Source organism: Mus caroli, chromosome 2 (assembly GCF_900094665.2).
Source record: "Mus caroli chromosome 2, CAROLI_EIJ_v1.1, whole genome shotgun sequence".
In the NCBI taxonomy this organism is placed as follows: Eukaryota; Metazoa; Chordata; class Mammalia; order Rodentia; family Muridae; genus Mus; species Mus caroli.
Window position 1 is genome coordinate 70924328 of NC_034571.1, and position 21910 is coordinate 70946237.

General features: G+C 42.5%; 1 protein-coding gene across 2 annotated transcripts in view; it reads right to left on the minus strand.

The window, feature by feature from the left end:
* The window catches only part of Pde11a (phosphodiesterase 11A), a 350512-nt gene that overhangs the window by 120060 nt on the left and 208542 nt on the right, over positions 1–21910 (minus strand). For both annotated transcript variants that reach the window (XM_021181980.2, XM_029474559.1), the window contains exon 10: positions 7067–7117. In XM_021181980.2, the coding sequence (XP_021037639.1) occupies positions 7067–7117 (51 nt within the window). The remainder of the gene's footprint in view (positions 1–7066; positions 7118–21910) is intronic.

Below are 21910 nucleotides of genomic sequence, written 5' to 3' on the forward strand. Positions count from 1 at the left end.
AGCGAATACCCTAGTGTTCTGGAAGGTTCTGACATCTTTGACTTATTTAATTCTCTTCACAGTTCAAGGGTCAGGGCTGTCACTGGGCCACACTACGGCCTCTTCTGGGCTTTCTGAAGTCATCATTGCCCTGCTTCCAAATACTCTAAAACTACACCAACTGCCCTCCAGCCTGAGACCCTAGACTAGTAGGGAATGAAGTGACCCGAACTGACTGGAGGAGGTGGGGGAACCTTCCATGCCTTTTGTAAAACAGATTTAAAATTATATTCAATTATGTGTCCCTATGTTTTGTTGGCTATATGCCTATGAGTGTAGATGCCCCAGGAGACCAGAGGTATCAGATTGCCCCTGGAACTGGGGTTAGAAATAGTTGTTAGGGGTGCTGGGAACCCAACCTCAGAAGCAGTACATGCTCCTAACCACTGATCCATCTTGCCTGGACCCCAGGCCCAATCTTTTTCCTACAAAAGTACACATTTCCATTGCATGACCTGTGGAAAAGGTGTCCCTGCTTTGTTTTCCAAAGGAAAGAAGTGACAAATAGTGGCTGTGTGTGTTGCTCTGCGGGGGAAGAGGTCAAGGTCGTCGCAGGATATATTTGGGTCAGGCAGGTCCTTGAAGGGCCCTCAATCCACAGCCGCTGAGCTCAGCACTAAGAAAGGCCAGGCTGGCCTTAAAGACCTGGCCATCGCACATCATCCCCTTCCTGGCATCTGCAGTGCTCAAGAGTGACAAAGTACAGCCGTCCTTTCTGTGATGTGGCCTTTTGATTAAGACACAATTCATAAAGGGAACTGGACACTTGAGCACGAGGTGGGCCACATATTTATGGAAGCAGCCTGAGCCGAGCAGGCTGCCAGCTGCCTGCCGCAGTGTCAACAGACTGCCCTTGACGGTGCTGGGGCTGTTCTTTACCCGACAGAGCATTTTCCAGGGAGAGTTCAATAGCTTGCTCTGACAGTAAAGAATAACTTGGATACTAAACCTGGCATAAATACTATTGAAAGTCAAAACGATCCCTTAAATTCAAGAGACAGGAGTAAGGGCTGGGGGAGACAGACTAGGTTAGGGAGAAGTTGATACCAAAATTCTGTGCACATCATGCCTCCTCACATGAAATAAGCTGGGGCAGGGTAGGGGAGGACTGGAAAGCCAGGGTGGGCAGTTCTGAAAGTAGCACTCCAGAGAGTAAGTCTGCGGAGCACAGAGAAAACAAGCTGCTTCCTTCAGGCACCAAGGCTCCAGGCTAGCCCTGGCTGCAGAGGAACCTCTGAGAGAGTATCTGTCAGAGGTAGAGGAACAGGGGGATAATGATGCTCTGGTGAGTGACACTGTGAGCTGCCAGCCTCCATCCCGGGATCCCTGGGTCCCTGGATCACTGGATCGCTGGCAGCCCTCCTTGGTGATCTCCGATTGGCCCTCCTCCGCATACCCTGAGTTGCCTGGTATGGTTGAATGCTGTGAAGTCACTCTTTCTACACTTTACTTTATGGCTAGGGGAAGTGGCCAGGAAGGAGGCCATCTTGTGCTGTGACAACTAGGGACAGAAATACTTTCTTGAGTTAATCAGTGTAAATCGTCCCAGCACCAGTCCACAAAGGGAGAGTGGGATTCCTCACTCCCAATTGCTCCTGAGGAATCCCAGTAGATTACCATAGCAACATTGGTGGGTGATCCTGAGGCCTGAAGCTGCTTCACCACTCAATTTTATCCCATGAATGGAAGTGATCTCTTAAATCTAGACTAGGTGATGAGGATGCCCTTTGACCTTCGACACCATGTCTCACCATTTCCTTTGGTCTTATTTCCATATGCAAATGCCACAAGAAGTGTCTATTCTTGGTGTTTTATTTACTTTGCCATGATGTTAGTTTGTGGCTTGAGCATTAACACTGAAAACCTGGATGATGGAAGAGGCGGTCCAGACTCAAACATCCACCTTGAGTTACTGGCCTTTAATTACTGAGGCAGTTATGGGGCAGTAAACGAACTTCATCATTGATTGCAGCTGTAACCCAGGCAGTTCTGTACTGGAAGAAGGGATGACTGAAGGAGGCAATACAGCCTAAGAAAGTCCACAGGTTGATGCTAACGGAAGGACTGGCGGTAGGTGGTGATAACCATTAGCTCTGTCCATTGCAACGGAATCCAAGGAAAAGTGTGTAAAACCACAGGAGCGTATAATTGGTGTGCTAAGCTCATTTTCTCATGTTATCACAGCTGGCATCTTCAGGTTATTAAAAGCCTTTAAACTAGCCGTCTTCGAAGAGATCTAATTGTCAATATGGTCTTTATATGCTATTCCTGTTACCGCAGTGCTGAAGAGACGTAAACGGGCACTAAAATTTGCACAAATTTTCTCTATGTCACTTTCTCATTTCAAGTTCATGGAACAGTAAATGTTAATGAGGAAAAAGAAAACATTCTTTGGATCTTGGCCTGCTCATTAATGCGCGGGGCAATCAGCCCATAAAGGATAATTTATCGACGCTATAATCAGACTCAGACTTCAAGAAGCAGGTACTTTATTAGTACCTGGAAGTTTGGGATCTTTGTGTGTGTGTGAGTGGCCCTCCAAACAAGACTATTTCCTGAGGTATGAATAATACCAGAACTAGGGAAAAATCAGCCTGAGTTCTGACTTTCTGGAAGAAGCACAATCCACTTGTTGGGCAGCGTTGGGACGCTGGCTTTCAAGTCAGTGAGCGTCAGTTTTAGTGCTAGCTAGAGACAATCTAGTCTGACCTGCCAGGAGAGTCTCAGGGAGGGTCTGTCTAGACAAGGTCAGCCTGTGGAGAGTGTCTGTTAGGCATTACCTGGAGTATGCCAACTGAGGTGGGAAGCCCCAGCTACTGTGGGCGTCACCATTGCCATGGTGGGGGACCCTGAACTGTGTGAATGGAGAGAGGTGTTGAGTTGGGCACGTGCAGGCCTGCTCTCCTCTTCCTCCTGCTCCTGACTGTCTGGACTTGACCAGCTGCCTCCAGGTCCTGCCCCCGGGACGTCCCTGCAGTAGCCGACTGTACCCTGAGCTGTGAGCTAAAATGAACTCGTTCCCCGCTAAGTTGCTTTGATCGGGGTGTTTGGCCACAGCCACAGAAACAAGACGGAGACTAACTGTAATTCTGTTTTCCTGCCTGCCACAACACATTGCTTCGAATTCTTCTTAACAAGACAAGGAGGAGGAATCAGAATAAAGGAAATCACAGATAGAATCGGGTGAAGCAATGTGAAACAGAACCAGCAGGCACCAGGACAGACTGCAGCTTTATCTCATGTGAAGTTGGCTCCCCTCTCGGCCACACCCTCTATGTGTGTAACCGGCTATGAACTAAGAGTAAGGAAGGGCACAGATCTCACTCTCCACTCTCTTTAGTATTGGTGCTCACACTGCTTACTGAGGTCTTCAGACTGTGCCTTCCCAGTCCTTACCAAGCAGCCTCTCCACCTGCACTGTCCTTCCCAGCCCTTGATGCCACCCTGGCAGGAATGCGTCCTTGCTCTGCTCTGCAGTGAAGCTTTGGTCTCTGATGTGTGCAGCTGACCCTCTGGAGGCTGAGCTATCTGAAGCAGGGCATAAGCAGAAACCATCCTAACCATCAGGCTTTTGCATCTGCTCACGTTCGCAGCTAAGAACAAGGACCCATGGGTGGCTGAGGGGTGAGACAGATCCAAGAGCTGTCTCCAATGCTAAGCCTGGACTCATGCAGATAGGGAGGCATGGGAACTCACTTCCATTAGAACACTAGTGATTAGAAAGGCTCTCAGATTCATGTACATGACCACATCTTGCTGGTCTCTGGGACATTTCTGCATCTAGGGTTTCTTTTGAGACCTGTCATATGCCTGTGTGTATCTGAGCTCCAGATCTTTTCTACCACCAGATAATGAAATAATTTCTTCCCAAACTCTGGGGTCATCGCTGATTCACTGAGCACTGGTCCCAGCTAAGTAGAGTGAACATTAGGACTATTCTGTAACTATCTTTTAACTATCCTTTAACTCAGGAAATCTATGGATAACACTGATTCCAGATTTAAATCTCTATGCTGTTTAAAAGAAAACGATGCCTACTTTCAAATGCACTAAAGATAATATGTCACAACACAGTTGTATGTATATGTGTCTTGTCTGTATATACTGGTGAAAATAAAGTATTTATTCAAGTTATTTACTTAGCTGTATACAACTGAGTCTGAAGTTTTCATAAATGTCCCATGACTATACACAGGATTATTCTAAGCATAATATATTTTAATGTTATTGCTGCAGTTACAATAGACACAAGCCATCAATTAGGGTAATGCTTTATTTACTTTATATATCAAGGAAAAACCATTTGGTTGAAATTACTACTATATCTAAATTACATTATAATAGGATATAATAGGATACATTATAATATCTTTTGGGATAAAATCTGGAATAAATCAGCTCAGTTAGTAATCTTGATGGTTTTAAGATGAAACAACCCTTTGTTCTCAAATTTAAATACTTGGTATTTTTAGTATGTTTGGGAGCTCAGAATAGAAGAGCATGGTGTGTTCTAAGACACTGGAGTTCTGTTTGCTCTGAAGCAAAGAATGAAGCCTGAATGCAGGTTAGTGGCCTTCACAAAGCAGAGCTCTGGACCAGGTGTGGCTTGCTGTGTTTCTGGGAGGTTGCTGTGGGTGACTTTTATGGTCACATTTAGTTCATTATGCATTTTGCTGTCTTCTTTCTAGTTACTTCCCTGCTTTGGCAACAAGGATAATCATAATAGCAGCCACAATGGAATAATAGAATGTGATATTATCTTTTTAACAAGAGCTGGGTGTTTCCAGTAAGCAAATTTCTAGCTAACAAAACCTTTGCCTTATTGTTTCACTATCCAAATTTACAGATCAAAATAAAACTTTTACAGATTTACCATATAATATCTGGTGTTTTGATGCACAAATACTAAATTTTATAAGGTAAATAAGCTTTAAATATTTTGTATACATTAAATAAAATTCAATTTAAATTGGCATCTAAAATAATTTCATATTATAATTTTAATATTTTCTTGAAGGCTAACTGCCTTAAGATCTAGAGTACTGATATTCTTTGCATTCATTCATTCATTCATTCATCCATTCATTCACTCATTCATTTATTCACAGCATTTACTGAGTGTCACTGTGGTCCAAGACCTTTGCAATGCAGTAGAGATAGAACCATGAAGAAAATATAGAAAAATCTCTGCCATAATGGAGTTCATATCCTAGTCAACATATACCATGATTTAAATGCCCAAATTCCACGTGTTGGAAATTTGCACTCACTGCAGCGGTGTTGGTAAGTGAGACTTTGGGAGATGGGTGGGTCCTGAGGGCCCTGCCTTGGTTCCTGAATGAATGGATTCGTGGCTTACCAGAAGGGAAGGGATTAGAGTAGTTCTCTGGAGTGCTTGCTCTATCTTGCAACATGATGCCCTCCGCTATGTTGTGATGAAGCAAGAAGCCAACACACACACACACACACACACACACACACACACACACACACACACACACACACATGGACACTGAGAAGATGTCAGTCATGCCCTTGGGTTTCTCAACCTGTACAACATAAGCTAAGTAACCCCCATTGTTTATAAATTACACAGTCTTAGGAATTTTGTTACAGAGACAAAGACAAACTAAAAGAGTATGTAAGATGTTTGCCTCTACAACAAATAGGCACTGAGTGCTATGGATTGGATTGCTTTGTTCTTTCCTGGGGTTGAGGCAGCAATTACCTCCTGATAATGCTGTCTCTCCTTTGCACTTGGGGAGCCACTCTAAGACCTCTCCTTAACCATCTGCCTAATGTAAGGACTCATTACCTACCTATTGTGTGGACCTGGCCCTCCTGGGGAATTCTATCCCTGTACCCAGGGTCTTTCTTTGTTCTCTTTAGAAGTTCAGATGATTTGATTCTAATATGACTATCAGAACCAAAGGTCTCTGTGTCATTCTTTCCCTATGAGGATAAAACGGATCTCTGTGCAGATATGACTCCTAGAACAGCAAGCAACATCATGTACTAAGATCACAGTATAGGATATTTCTTATACATGCAGTGGCTTTCCCTGATAATTCCCAGCACTTTAAAACAGAATTGAAAAATACAAAGAACAAAGCTTTTAAAGGGAGAAAAATCACTTTCCCAACATTCTTATACCTTTCCTGAAGTCCTGCGGATTGAATCCAGGGCCCTGAACATGGTAGGCAAGTACTATACCACTGAGCTATAGCTCCTGTTTTGTGGCTGTTGTTAAAAAACGATTTGTAGGAATCCAAAGAGACAAGATAGTATTCTGAACCGCACCTAAAGAAATAGTGGTAACTAAGATACAAAGGGACATCTTAGATTCATTCATAGACTTGGCAGTGGGAAGCAGTTGGTGGTCACCCTGAGCTTAAACTCATTCATAGACTGGTCAGCCATGGGAACCAGTTGGGGACCACCCCAGCAGCTGGGAGGCACACAGTTAAGACCTCCAGTGGTAGAGTGGATCATCAAACTTCTTATCCTTGTTACTGGTTATGCTGGTCACTCGGTGTCTCCCTGGCTTACTCAACTGGAAAATTGTGTGCATATCCCTTCACAGGGCCATGAGGTTGAGATGGACCCATACATGAAAAAGCCTTGTAGCGTTCCTGGCATACAGGATAAATGCTAGCTACTTTGATCCTAATCTCCTGATTTAGTTTTATAGATAAAGAAGAGAATAAGGCTCTAAATTTTTTAAGTGGACCAAAAGTTAATAGTAAAACCAAAAACTAAGTCAGGTGTCCAGATTCTTACCCTATTAAACAGACTCCTCCCACCCGCACCCTGTAGCTATATGTTCAACACATGGGAAGACATATCGACTTATGTAAACCACAAGGGACTATTCTACTGTGTAATCCTTTCACCTCTCTCTCTCTCAAAAAACAAAAAAATAAGATTCCAAGCCACTCTGCCCAGGACTGTGGCTCACATTCCCAGTGAGAAGGACGATAGAAACTTAACTTTGTGTGCTAACAGTGCAACTCGATCTCTTCCTTACCTTAAACTTGTCGACTTCAGCCTTGGAACACGTGGCGTGGTACGACAGCACCTGATGGGGAAGAGGACAGAATGTCAGCAATGGACAAGATGGGGTTGTCTCAAATTCTCCTCCCTGGAAAATGGGCTTAGCTCACATACACCACCTTGACCTGACAGTGACTACGATGTCCAACAAGAGACCACTAAGATTCGTCTGTGACACAGTCTGAAGGCTGACTATGTTACACCGGTATTCCCAAAGGAACATGGTGCAGGTCAAGACCAGTCACCAGAGGATGTGAGTACCTCTCCTGGGAAATGCTCTGTAATAGGTGTGTGCAAGGGGTGTGTGTGTGTGTGTACGCGCGCGCGTGCGTTATGATGGATACTGTTGGTTGCTGACCCCACTTTCATTTGCTCCGTTACTCCCACTTGTTGTTAAACACACTGGACAGATTCTATAGCTCTGTACAGGTGACCCATGTGACAATAGGGTTATATACCTAACCCTACTGACATTAGCCTTAGCGTGTAACCTTTATTGGGCATAGGGATGTTAGGGAAAGTGACAGATGTGACTCTTACAGGCGATCACATGGTTTCAGCAGCTCTCTTCTCCCTGAATTATTAGAAGTCCGTGACCAGAGAGGGTTATTTTTGCAGCCTGAGACATGAAGGAAACACCCTCGTAGAGCTGTGGCCAACTTGCTCTTGATGATATCATGTGAACAAGAAATCGGTTTTCATGATTTATCACCATATCCCAAGTCACTGACACAGGGGGTTAAATGTAATTTCTGTGTCTGTCTGTCTATCTATCTATCTATCTATCTATCTATCTATCTTCCCTCTGTGAGATTCATCTGTGATGCCCAGAGGTGTACTCAACTCTAGTGTCTATGAAGTGACAGCCACAGATGTTCTGGACAGTTGAACAGGCAAAGAAAAAACTTCCCGATGGGCTGCCTTGGGTAGGTTCTTCTTTTACAGCACAAGTAGGTGTGTGGGTGTTAAGCTAGCTAGTACTAGTACATTTTTCAGGCAAACACACACATGTATCACACACCTGTATACAAAGTGTGAGTTTTACATGTTATATGCTATCAAACACATTCTCAAGTCTAATCTCCAGCCTTGGGACCCATTAAATCTTCCTGCACTTTCCAACCTTGGAGAATGACAGTTTGCCTCTGAGCTGTAGCTCAGCATTTCCCAAATCTAATTAGCCTTAGAACTCTGTTTTAGATGATACAGCAATGTCACAACATGCCACCCTAATAAGTCGTTGACAAGAACTTTTGAGGAACGCTGCTACGGGTGAAAGCACACAGCTGTGGGGACAGCGCCTCCCAGTGGCTGAATACAGTATGTGCAGGCACATTTTCAGAGCATTATTTCCCAGCTCTGTGAACTTGCTCAGGCTCTTTGGAACTCCTTTGTAAAGTGGCATAGTCACAGTACTATTGAGCCACCTTAGGTTCAACAGTAGCTGTTCTTGAAAATCAGAGGCTCCACCTGAAACCCCAGGCGGGAGGGCATTTTTCTATTATTTTCAACAGGAAAAGATTCTATTACACTGGAAAGCTTGTAACAAGTTCTTGAAACTTAATTGCAGTGCAGCAGAGTTCATAGGTGTGTATGAAACAAGGAACATGATGGCAGGATATTGTAATGCTCAAATGAAACCTTGTAACGTTTACTGGACGTAAACACTCTGTCTCCTACTGTGACCATGGTTCTCCTTCTCTTTACTTCTTTTCTCTATAGCTTTTCCAACTCCCTTTCACTTTCAGAAGGGACCCACAAAAACATTGTATTGTGAGATAAATAACATTTGTTAGGTTTGCTTATTAACAACAAAACGAGTTTCCACCAGCAAAATGTTAGTTGTAACATTATTACCCCTGGGTGGATTTGTATTTCACAGAGTTCTTAGGAAAATTTAATGCAAGAGTAGATGTATATTATTCGGCATACAATTACGTATGTTATTACTTACATAATGTACATACATTACCTTATGTTGATTATATGAATAGTCAGTTAAAAGTCTACCCCGTCTGTATTTGCCTGGTATCATATATTATGATCTTTGCTGATGAGTATTTTTTTCAGTAAAAATTCTGTAATTTTGGTTCTATTTTATTAAAGTTATATCTAACTTTATTATTGTCTTAGATTTTCTTAGTGTTTGCAAGTTCCTTTTTGTATATTAAGTCTTTAAAATCAGCAGCTAACCAAAGAAATCAAAACCAAACCCAAAAACTGCAATTCAAACCTCTGCCACTAGGTGGTGCTCAGCCAGTTTTTTTTTTTAGCATGGGACTAAGGCATGCTTCCACTTTCCTCAAATCAATTTTCCACTTCCTTTATTATTAATAAAAAGAAAACCTATTAACAATACTAAATTGAAACTATTTGAATCAGTGAAGCAAATAACTATTACAGACTAAGGCTCTCTGCTGGCTTAACACTAGCTTCTTTTTCATTTGTAATTTCATTTCAATTATAATTCACATACAACTCATTAATAAATGAGGTATAAAGGGTTTTTTTTGTATATTTTAGAATTAAGTTCTATAATAGATGTGCATATATTCACAAACGTTGCTTCCAAGTCTAGTGTAACAGTGCACTTTTTTGCTTGTTTTAAGAGGATGGCTGCTGTGCTGGCCTGAATATCACCCTGCCTGCCTTGAGCTCAGTAGCTGAGACTACAGGCATGGGAACTGTGTGCATGGTGTGCATTATGCCCGGTTATGCCTTTAGTGAACTGAGGTTTTAAATTCTGATTTCGTATACTTGTTCATTTTTATGATTACTGTTTCATGTGTCTTTTCTAAGAAGCATGAAAGTTACTGTACACACACACACACACACACACAGTCTTGAACATGTGTGCAACTTGCACTGTCTTTCAGAACTTTCTTGTTTGTTTCTTTGTGTTCAGATCTATGATAAATCAAGCTAATTTTGTACATAGGGCAAGGCTAAGGCTTATGGAAATAAGTCCCCAAGAGCTCAGGGTAGAAGGTTTGATCCTTGGCTGGTGGTGCTACAGAGAGATGGTAGAAGCATAGGGGGTGGGGCCTGATTGGAAGAAGCAGGTCACTAGTGACATGGCTCCGTAGGGCTCCTTTTGTCCTTAGTTTCTCTCTCCTGTCTCCCCGTTCTTCACAGGTGCCTTGAGTTGAGATCTCTTCACCAGCCTGGGCTCTCAGACTTGTGTTAGGCCAAGTGGCCATAAAACCATGAGCCTCTGTTTTCCTCAGGTAACCATGGCGACGAGAAGCTGATTGACAAGGCCATGCAATCAAAGGTTAGCATTAGCTGTGATCACCAATATGGACCCTGCCCTTAGGAGTGTGCTTGGCACTCAGTTGCCACTTAGTGTATTTGGTGAACTGACATATAAAGCATAAGATAATTTTAAAAGAAAATGATCTCTATCTCCAATCTTCTTCTGGCTTCCTTTATCTGTAGGTTGGAAAGGTGCTATTTCCTTAATGAAATAATAACAGACACCATACCTGAGCATAAACTGAGCAGTATGGGTAGCAATGCCAGACAAGGCATATGCAGGAAGGACTGGTTAAAGCTGTATTTCATATGGGCAATAAATGCTTACATCATGAGAAATACTTATGCTAAAATGATTCACCATTAAACTGGAGTTCAAGCCTATCTACTACCTTGTCACATGGTCACCCAACTTCTCCCTGACCCAAGTCAACAGGACTAGGAGCAAGCCTACAGACAATGCCCAGCTGTGTTCCAAGATATTCATTTCCTCTGTCCATCCCCATATCTCCCAGTGAGTTTCCCTTCGGAATGTTTAATCTGGATGTTTACCAAATGCATTGAATATTTTCCACAATGCTTTTGCTATGAGTTGAATTGTGTCTCTCTCACTCCGCCAAATTCACATACTGAATTCCCTAACTCCCAGAATGTCGCCATATTTGGAGACAGGATCTATGAGGGGGTAATTAAGGTAAAATGAGGTCCTGTGAGTACACCCAGTCCAATGTGAATGGTGTTCTTACAAGCACAGGACCTTAGGACAAAGGACACAGATGACACGTAGAGTGAGGAGGGACCATGTAAGAACACATGAAGAAGATAGCCATCTGTAAGTCAAAAGCAAAGGTTGCAAAAGAGACCAAACCACTGGTATCTTGACCCTGACCTTAACACTCAAGAAATACGGGATTAATTTCCAGGGTCAGAGCCATCCAGCCTGTGGTATTTTGTTATATTATATCAGTCCTCAAAAATGAATAGAACCACATAACCTCATTAACCCCCCATCTGTGGCAGAATTGCAGGGAAAGAACAGAAGTAATTTCTGACGACTTCCAGCCCAGGCAATCTTCAAAAGAAAATTATCTCTGTTATACATGCATAAAATTATGCAGCACAATTGATGACCAAAAAAATCAAGCAAATTCTTATAGTTAAGAACAGAATTCAATAACACACAGAAGACATATACTTTAACTATTAGTTTTGAGCATCCTTGAATAAGCTAAAGGATCAGTCTACACTTCTAAGCTATATTAAGTTTACAATTTCCTAAGCTTTCAGTTACATAGTAAGGATCAAGATGCAACATACATTTTAGATAATAGTATGTTTGATCAGATAAAAAAATCATTAAATGTGTTTTAATAGTTTGGAAGAAAAAAATTGCAAAGTCTTATAATAAGATCCACACTGTCTTCCTGTATGAAAAATGTCGGTAGCTTGTGAGAGCTTGGCCGCAATATACACAGTGGTTAATTTTTCTGACAGCTAAATAAAATTCGTATAAAGCTTACACAAGAAAGTAAACAGCTGATCCCTGGGACACTTGAACTAACATTAAACTTTCACAAGGAAACTTCTACCCCAGATGGATTTATCTTCTGTGTCACAGTTAATTTACAAAGTATTTAGAAGTGGAAACTAGTAACTCAGTTTTGTTGATGAGCTCCGACTTACGCATTCTTTGCCTTTTCTCATATAAATCACTACTGGTGAACCCCATCACTTTAATTAACTTCTGGATTGAACTAGCTCCTAGCAAAACAGAAGCAGCAAGATAAAACCATTATCAGGCTGCAGGAAAGCAGAAGGAAACAGTCAATGCATTTGTGTTTTGAGTTTGCATAGCAGGAAAGGACAACTAACTCTATTTGGAGAGAAGAGCAGTACACAGAGCTATAAACAGGACTAGAGTGTCTGGCTTTGCGCTCTGCCTGGTGCCGTGAGACCTGAGCCAAATGCTTGTCTTGCAGTTCTAGGAACCTAAGATGGCTGAAGGCAGATCTAGCCCCAGATGCTGTTTGGGTGGCCAGCCACTTGCTCCTGAATCGAAAAGTTAACCAGAGAAGCTGAGTGTGAAGAATGCTTCACAGAGTGGAAGAACAAAGGGCAGTGAGGGTCCAGACTGGCTGTCTCCCTGGAAAGGGGCTGCATGACTATTTACTGATAGGAAACATTGATGGCTCTGGTGGCAAAGTGGCTTTGGGTGACAAATGAACAGTAAAGAACACTCAACTTTCGCTGAGCTGATTTGAAGCAAAATCCCAAATAATTTCTATTGATGGGCTCTGACGTAATAAAGTTTGCCACCAGCTGTGATCCTCCAGCTAAGAAAGGTGCCAATCTTTGCAGAGAAGCCAATTTACTTGGGATGACCTGACAGAGTGTTTATCTAGCTGTGCGAGGGTCCATATACTCCTGGAAGTTTTAAAACAAAGTTGAGTGCATTTAAAACATGGTGTCTGAACAGCTGCACTGAGAGTGATCGGTTTCTATTATCAAATATTTCAGACACTGCCCTGTTGTCTAATGGGATGGAATGTTCGAAGAGGTACTTTAGGTAACTGTCCACCATGTAATGGTTTATCATTATCTTCAAAATGTATGTCATATTTTTTAAAATCTATGGAGACAAACTTTTGGGAAAAGATTTATTTGCTATACATGCGTGCTTTGTCCAAATGGCTAGATGAATCCATAAATGGATGGATGAATGAATGCTTTGTCTAGATGAATCTGCACACCAGAAGAGGCCATTAGATTCCATTATATTGGGAGCTGCCATGTAGGCGCTGGGAATTGAACTCAAGACTTCTGGAAGAACAGCCAGTGCTTCTGTTTAACTGCTGAGCCATCTCTCCAGCTCCTTGGAGTTGACTTTCAAATTTTAAGTAGAATAAATCAGATCTGCTCAATCTGGGATAATAAATATTTATTAGATAGATGACTTTAGGAATCTCACAGCAGCACATTTTTGTGGTGTGCCTTCTATAACTAAATCTTTGTGCTAAACACTTTGGGCATCTGTTTTTTGACATCCTGGTTCTGGTGGTTTGAGTGAAAATTGTCCCACATGGTCTTGGTTCTCAGTAGGTGGCGCTGTGTTAGGAAGGGTTGGGAGGTGCAGTCTTGCTGCAGACAGTGTGTCACTGCGGGTGGGCTTTGAGATTAAATGCCTCACGCCTGTCAGTTCTTTCTTCTTCATGCTTGCTCTCCAACACGTGAGCTCTCAGCTTCCAGTTTTGGCCACTGCCGGTTACACCGCCTCCACTTTGCCATCATGGGCTCTCATTCCTCTAGGACAGCATTCCAGACTAAGAATGAACCCTCTTCCTTATGTTGGTCATGGCGTCTTATCACAGCAACAGAAAAGTCACGATTACACTGGTGAGCACATTTCATGTGGGGCCCTCGCCTTACTTGATTGCTTATTGCTGTTGGAAGCAAATCTATGATTACCTTAGTCTTTCATTACCTAGATTAAAGCTATCAAACTGAAGACTTGACTCCAAATCTCAATCTAAGTTTTAAAGTAAGTCCTTAAAATGGATCCCTGATTAGAACCCATCAGCTCATGCATGACAGAACTGATGCTTAAGTGTTTGATGCCCTAACTGTCCTTTCTTTGCCTTTGCCGTTAAGTCACTAAACATCAGCACCTGTGCGCTTGCCAGAAGTGACAACCCTGTGGCTCCAACCATCCTATTTCATGTGGCAGATGAAGAAGGCCACCTGTCAAAGGCAATGATGTCTCCGTGCCTTCTTCTTACATACATTCTGAATGTAACAAAGCTCCTGCATTTCTCACACACAGTGGTTTCCTCCGTCTTCTGACTGATAGGCGTGGCCGATAGCTATTCTCTTATACACTATACTGTCCCACGGCAGCGTGCCAAGACTTCCCACTGGAATCTTTCCATGAAATTCCTCACTTCGTTATGTTTCAGCTCCCCAACCCCCACCTGAACTCATTCGTTATTCAGTGGGTCACAAACTCTAGAATATCCCAGAGAGCTCCCGATTCAGCTGCTCTGAGTGGGGCCTGAGAATTTACATGTTTAACAAGTTCCCAGATAAAGTTGATAATGCTGCTAGTTTGGGGACATTTCTGTGAAAACCACTGGTTAAAGCCTACCCATGCACTTTCCATGTTAAAATGGCCCAAGTTTGCTCTACCGAAGGCTACAGGTTGGATGTCAGAGTGTGAGCAGAGAGGAAAAAGATAAACTTGACTGCATCTTCTCCCAAGCCGCAATGTGTTCTGAATACCTTCATTCATGAAGGCTAAAAATGTTTCTTTAGTTATTTTAATAACTATATTTTTGTGCCTGGATTTCTTTTCATTTCCTAATTCCATTGAAAATGGAGATTTAAAAAAAGAACCACCATGAAATCTGTTCCAATGAATATTTCTATAAAGCTTTGGACTTCCCAAAGCAATCTGATTAGCATGCTCTTCCAAGCCACACAGTCATGTGAGTGAGTCCACTACATTTCTGAGCAGAGAAACCAGACTTCATCCCTGAGTTGCCATCGACGTGTAGCATGAGTTCATTGTCCCCTTTTCTCTGGGACCAGAGGTAGCATTTCATTTTGTTCACGGGACGCAGTTCTTTAATGAACTATCAGCAAGAATTCTCAAGACTGGCCATTTCTGTCCAGCTGACAAACTTGGTTTTCCTAATACTCACCATTTAGGATGCCAGCATTGGGAAGCAGAATTGCTTGACCTTTGAACTCGTTATCCTCACTCCACTGGCCTTATAATTTTGGCCTCATTTCTTAGCTCAAGGATCAGTTTCCTTGTGAATAGAAGGGAGACGATACCTTCCCTTTCCAATTAAGTTCCACCCGCCAGAGTGTCTTAGTCACTGTTCTATTGCTGGGAAGAGACAATGGTCACAGCAGTTCTTATACCAATATCATTTAACTGGGGGCTTGCTTACAGTTTCAGAGGTTTGGTCCACTGTCATGATGTTAGGGAGCATGGTGGCACGTGGGCAGGTGCTGGAGCAGTGGTTGAGTGCTACAGCAGGGTCTACAGGCAGCAAGAGACACTGGGCTTAGCATGGGTTCTTGAAACCTCAAAGGTCACCCCAATGAAACACTTCTTCCAACAAGGCCATGCCTCCTAATCCTTTCAAATAATGCTACTCTTTGGTTACTAAGCAATCAAATATATGAGCCTAGGGGGGGGGGCATTCTTATTTAAACCACTAGAAGAGCAATTTACAAGTCCTTTTCACTCTAACCATGGAAGAAAAGCAATCCTACCATGGACCCTGAAAAAAGAGGGCCAGAACAACTTGATACTGGGCCAGAATGGTTACCATGAAGAATGAGCAAAACAAATAGCAATTTAAGATTGTGGTAGGGATTGTGTCTAAAACCGAGCAAATGAGCCCAGGACGTGAACTCTACCATGCGAATGTTGTGGTTTATTTGGTGTTTTTATTACTGCCTAGTTCCTTTCTGTATTATGAAGATTGTGGTTGGTAGATAAGATCTCCAAGTGAGATTATAGTATATGCATATTAGATACTGTTTAACATATATGACACATATGGCATTTGATTATTACATATTATTACATTGAGTAAACCCATCCTAATCCCCATGGGAAACATTATTATAAGAGATGGTGCGGACTGGCTTATTTCTGTGATATAACTGTCAGGAAACGCCTATTCACTTCAATCATATAAATGTCATTAGGAAGAAAGAGACAGCCATTTTCTTTGGAGAAAGTTTCACGTGGTAATGATTTTTCTATTTTTCTAAGGTCCTACTCGTCTGTCACAGAGGATCTCAACCATTAACACTGAAATTAAAGAGGTCTTTGTGATCGATAGTATGATGCAACGTGACTCTCTACACATGCATACTGGACTATAATTTATCCGTGCTTTAAAATAAGCATTTTGTTCCCACAGCGGCCGTATTTCTTACGCTCTGTTTTAAAGTGAGGCTGTTTTTCTTAATCATGAAAGTTATTACATGTATTAATGCCTCACAAGTGTGTCTCTAATGAACTCCTCGCTTGCTTGTTTCTCTAGTTTGTTATGAAGAGCGGAGGAGAACACAGCATTCTTTTGGGCTAATTGAGCAAACTTGGATCGATTATTGCTATTTCTAAAACAACCACAACATGCTCCAAGGTTTTCCAAGCCTAAAATGTAAATATATCTGAAATTCTTAGAGGTCTAATTTCATTTAATACCATATTTCTGCATATTCAAGTCTTGAATATCTATTTCTAGTTTATATGTGTCTCACCCCATAGGTTTTTAAAAAATAATCAAAAGGGCCCCTGAATTGGCTTCTCATTTTAGAGGGACACATTGCACTGATTACAGAAGAACACAAGGAATGCTGGTGTTTATGTGGCCTTGCTAGGACTTCCCTCAAGGTCAGTGGCTTTCACTTTGCTAATACTGTGACCCTTTAGTACAGTTCCTCATGTTAGGATGACCCCCCAATCATAAAATTATTTTTGTTGGGATGGAGAGATGGCTCAGAGATTGATAGCACCGACTGTTCTTCCAGAGGCTCTGAGTTCAATTCCCAGCAACCACAGGATGGCTCACAACCATCTATGATGAGGTCTGATGTCCTCTTCTGGCATGCAGGTATATAGGCAGGCAGAACACTCTATATATTAAGTAAATAAATCTTTTTTAAAAAGAAAATTAAAAAATTATTTTCATTGATACTTCATATCTGTAAATTTGCTACTGTTATGAATCATAAGGTGAGTGTTTTCTGATGGTCTTGGGTGACTCCTGTTAACTGGCCATTCAACCCTCAGAGGAGTTGAAACGCACAGGTTGAGAACCACTGGTCTAGAGAAAAAGGGGGCAGAGAGGGGATAGACTGATCATTTTCAATATGAAAAGCTTTCCCCAGAGCCTCCAGTATTGAAGACATGGTTCCCAGTCAGTAGTGGGATTTGAGGAAGTGCCAGAAACTTCATGTGTGTGTAGGTGTTGCAGGAAGGACATGTGGGAAAGGATCTAAGCACGAAGGCACGATGACAGGCACATTAGTTACACTAAGCCCTTTGTAAAGCTCTGACATGACCTTTAGGGCCACACTGAAGGTGTGTGCTAGGAAAGAAACACTCAGTACAGTGACCTCCTCGGAGTCTTGTGATACTTAGCTGATCAGTGAAATGAGCTGTCTAACACCCAAGCCACCGGAGTCCCTAGGAGTTTGGATCTCTGGCCACATGTTTCATTCACTTTTTGTTTATTTGTTTGTTTTGTTTTTTGCTTTCTTTCGAGGCAGGGTTTCTCTGTGTACCTTTGTCTGCCATGGTGTTCCCTTTGCAGACCACACTGGCTTTGAATTCACAGAGATCCGCCTGCCTCTGTCTCCTGAGTGCTGGGATTAAAGGCACATGCTACCATGCCTGGCAACCTGAAGTTTTTAAGTCAACAGGGCTTCCTCAGTGTCCTTAGTCACCGTCCTCACTGTCTTCCCACCCAGAATGTGCTCCCTGCTGTGCAAAGCAGGAATTTCATGTTGCTTCTCATCCCACTTCCATCGTGGTGGCTGTCATGGTCCCAGGGGTGAGCACAGTCCTTCAACTGAGAAGACAGTCCTCAAACAACCCTTTGCATCCCAGCTGACTACATGGGCCCTTGAAACTCAGACCTGAGTTTGGATTCAGATCTGCAGCCAGCTGAGCGATGCAAGCCACAAAACCTATCTCAGCGAGTTCCTAGACCCAGATGACAGCCCATCTGCTCACTAGTCAGGTGAGAACCTGGCTGTCTTCTCCATGTGTTCTTTTGGTAAAGGTTCTAGGAGATTGCTCTCTAAGGCATATCACACAGTGCTGGGCACAAATACAGACATCCAGTTAATGAAACACTTTCATAAGCACCCGAAACATCACACCCCAAAACCAAAGTAACAGAAACACAAACCACAGAGGGGAAAAAAAATTCCAGGCATGCCAGAATCCGTGCATCCAAGTAATAGTTACTTCCTAAGGTTTCCATGGGAACCATGTTTCATTCCTCCAAACATCTGCTGTGTTTGGGAACTTGATCCACCATCCTGAAGCACATTTGTTAGACCACAGCAGTGGTGACAAATCCTATAAAGATGGATTTGATTTGGGAAAACCACCAAATGTTGTTCAGCAGGAGATAAAGTGAGAACACAGTCAACTTCTTGTTAGAAACACGGTTGTGTTTATAAAGAAGCGACACGAATCTCTGTAGATGGCAGAATGATCCCTCTAAAATGTCAAACGAATCACATGGCCCTTCTGCTGAAGACTGTTCAATCATTCTCTACTTCTCTTAGAGTCAAATTCAAGTCCCTCCATGCATCACAACTGTCCTTCGAGACCCACCCTCTGGAGCCTCATGCTTGCCCGTATCCTGGTGTGCAGAGATGTTCAGTGGCTCTGACAGCTTGTCACCAGAGTCCTCTACATTCTCACCTGCAACTTTCCTTCTCCCTGGAACATTCCTGAGAATTGTCTTTCAAAGTACAGCTTGGAAGTTACCTTCTCGGCAAACCAGCTGTGATAAAGCTCTCTGAATTAGATGCTTCTCCTGCACGTGGTACCCACTTCTACCCCAGACTTGTCACACAGGGCAGCCATCACACTTTCCCTCCCTCCCCTCTGTCCTCTTATATACTGAAATTATGTGAAGCATTATACTGTGACTCATGTCATTTTGAAGTATCTGGTATGTTTTGGTAAGGATTAAGTGTTTTGTATACAGTAGGTGATCTGTTGCTGGTTTGACTAAGAATGGCACCTATAGGCTTATGTGTTTGAGAGCTTAGTCACCAGGGAGTGGTACTATTTGAAAGGATTAGAAGGACTGGGAGCCTTGGCCTTGTTGGAGTAGGTGTGGCCTTGTTAGAGGAAGTGTGTCACTGGGGGTGGGCTTTGAAGTTTCAACAGCCTGTGTGAGGTCCAGCTCACTCTTTCTGGCAGCAGATCAGGATGTAGCCCTCAACTACTTTCCCAGCACCATGCCTGTCATGCCTGCCACCGCTCTACCTGCCATGATGATAATGGATTCAGCTGCTTCTGAAACTGTAAGCCCAGCCCCTAGTGAAATGCTTTGTTTTATAAGCTTTGCTTTAGTCATGGCGTCTCTTCGCAGCAACAGAACAGTGACTAAGACAGGTACATTAATGATCGTGTCATGCAGAACTCATAGATCCCACTAAAGTGTTTGAGGTACATGGATAATGACAGGATTATTAGAAATGCAACACTTACTCATTTCCAGCATCAGTAAATACTTTCTGCATGTGTACTCATATATGTACATTGTGCATATCTGTACATGTGTGTGTACACATGTATGTACATGTGTGTGTTCAGTACCCGTGGAGGTCAACCCTGAGTTTTGTTCCTCAGATACGTTCTATTTTGTATTTTTAAGACCGCGTCTCCCTCTGACCTGGGGCTTACCAATTAGACTGGACAGTGAGTCCCAAGATAGACCTGTCTCTTCCTTCCTAGTGCTGGGATGGCAAGCTCACACTTGAACTGCACAGCTCTGCACATGGTTTCTAGGGATCAAACTTAGGTATTCATGCTCCTGTGCAAATGCTGTAGTGACTGGATCATCTTCCAGCCTCCACACTCGCTTTTTGTTGTTAAGAAACTGTTTTCTTAGGCTCTGACATAAGATAGTATCTGATAAATAAAGCAATAATGGATTATAACCCCCAAATGAGAGAGAGAGATAAAGAGATTTATAGAAAATTGGGAAGATTATGCAGAAAACAAATACTAAGTAATTTGAGTAGCTAGTTCCCCCTCAAGGAAATGGAACATAGCACTCCACTGTTGGGGACAGCTTTGCATATCCAAAGAGTGCAGTTAAGGAAAGAAGGTATCAGAGCAGCTCAGAGCTGCAGTGGGAAACCTGAGAGCATTACTTCAGCCAGGGTGTCAAGGTCAAGGGTAAGTCATTCTGATGCGAACCACCCATGTCACCCGTGGCCATCCTCACCAGCGTCTAGAATCAGAGTCTAAGCTTGAGAAAACAGCAGCCAATCCCGATAGAGAGACATAAGACATGCTCACTCTGGAACACTGTCTCATGGACATACAATCAAAGCTAAGTGGACTAGGTAGGTTAAAGTGTGTGTGTGTGGTGTGTGTGTGTATGTGTGTGTGTGTGTGTGTGTGTGTGTGTGTGTATGTGTGCATGCATGTGTGTAACATAAAGAAATGATAATGAGCTTGGGGGATGGGGAACCAGAGAGGAGTTTAAGGGAGAGAGGGAGAGGCAAGAGTGATGTAGATACAGTGGTCATGTGTGAAGTTCTCAGAAAAAAATAAGAAAATTACTAACTCCCCTCCAAAACAAGCCATAATACTTTTAAAAAAAGGAAATCATGAAATGTGGACATCCAAGAGAAGCTTAAAGCATGATATCTAAAGACAGCAGGGAATCTTGGGACCCAGAACAAGAAAGGTATTTGGTAAAGAGTCAGGAAAGGTGAACAAAGGAGCCTCTTGGAGACAGAGTGCAGCAATGATCATCAACTACAGCAAACACAGTGTGATAATGTAAGATGCTAAAAGTAGAGGAAACATGGTGCGGGGTACAAGGGGAGGCTATGTTCTCTCTCTAAGTTTTCTATTAATATGAAATTGTTCTACATATGGCATATATGCATGACATTCTTAAACAACCAATAAGAACAAATCATTCACTAACATGTAGGGAGCTGGAGAGATAGCTCCAGTTAAGAGTACTGGCCGCGCCAGGCATGGTGGTGCATGCCTTTAATCCCAGCACTTGGGAGGCAGAGGCAGAGGCAGAGGCAGAGGCAAGCGGATTTCTGAGTTTGAGGTCAGCCTGGTCTACAAAGTGAGTTCTAGGATAGCCAGGGCTACACAGAGAAACCCTGTCTTGAAAAACAAACAAACAAAAAAACAAAAACAAAAAACAAAAAAGAGTACCAACTGCTCTTCCAGGGGACCTAAGGTTGGTTCCCAGCACCCGCTCCAGGCAGTGTGAGCTCTGGGGGATGGCTCTGGGATGCTCCCGGGGATTCAATGCCATCTTTTGGCCTCTGTGCTCACCCGTTCCCATGTGTACATACACCCAGACACATAATTAAGAAAACAAATCTTTAAAATAAAACACAATGAGAAGTGGAAAAAATGTTCTAAAATAAGATGTACTTAAAAAATAGTATCTGGCTGGATGTTGATAGAGGTCCTCTACTTTCCTCAACACCTAAAAGAAAACATAGAAACCCTCCCTAAAACTGAATATTGAATCTGAGCAATTTTATTAAGTATTAGACAGATGCAATGGTATCTACAAACAAACCAAACAAAACCAACAAAATAAAATGGGCTTTATAGTGCTTAAAGACAGGAAAGAGATATTAAGGAAAAGTAATNGTTGCATCCTTTTATTTTTGTTGTTAGAGTTGGCATTCTGTTCTTGTGGCTGTCTTCTTTTTGGTTTGTTGAGGGATTACTTTCTTGATTTTTCTAGGGCGTGATTTCCGTCCTTGTATTGGTTTTTTTCTGTTATTATCCTTTGAAGGGCTG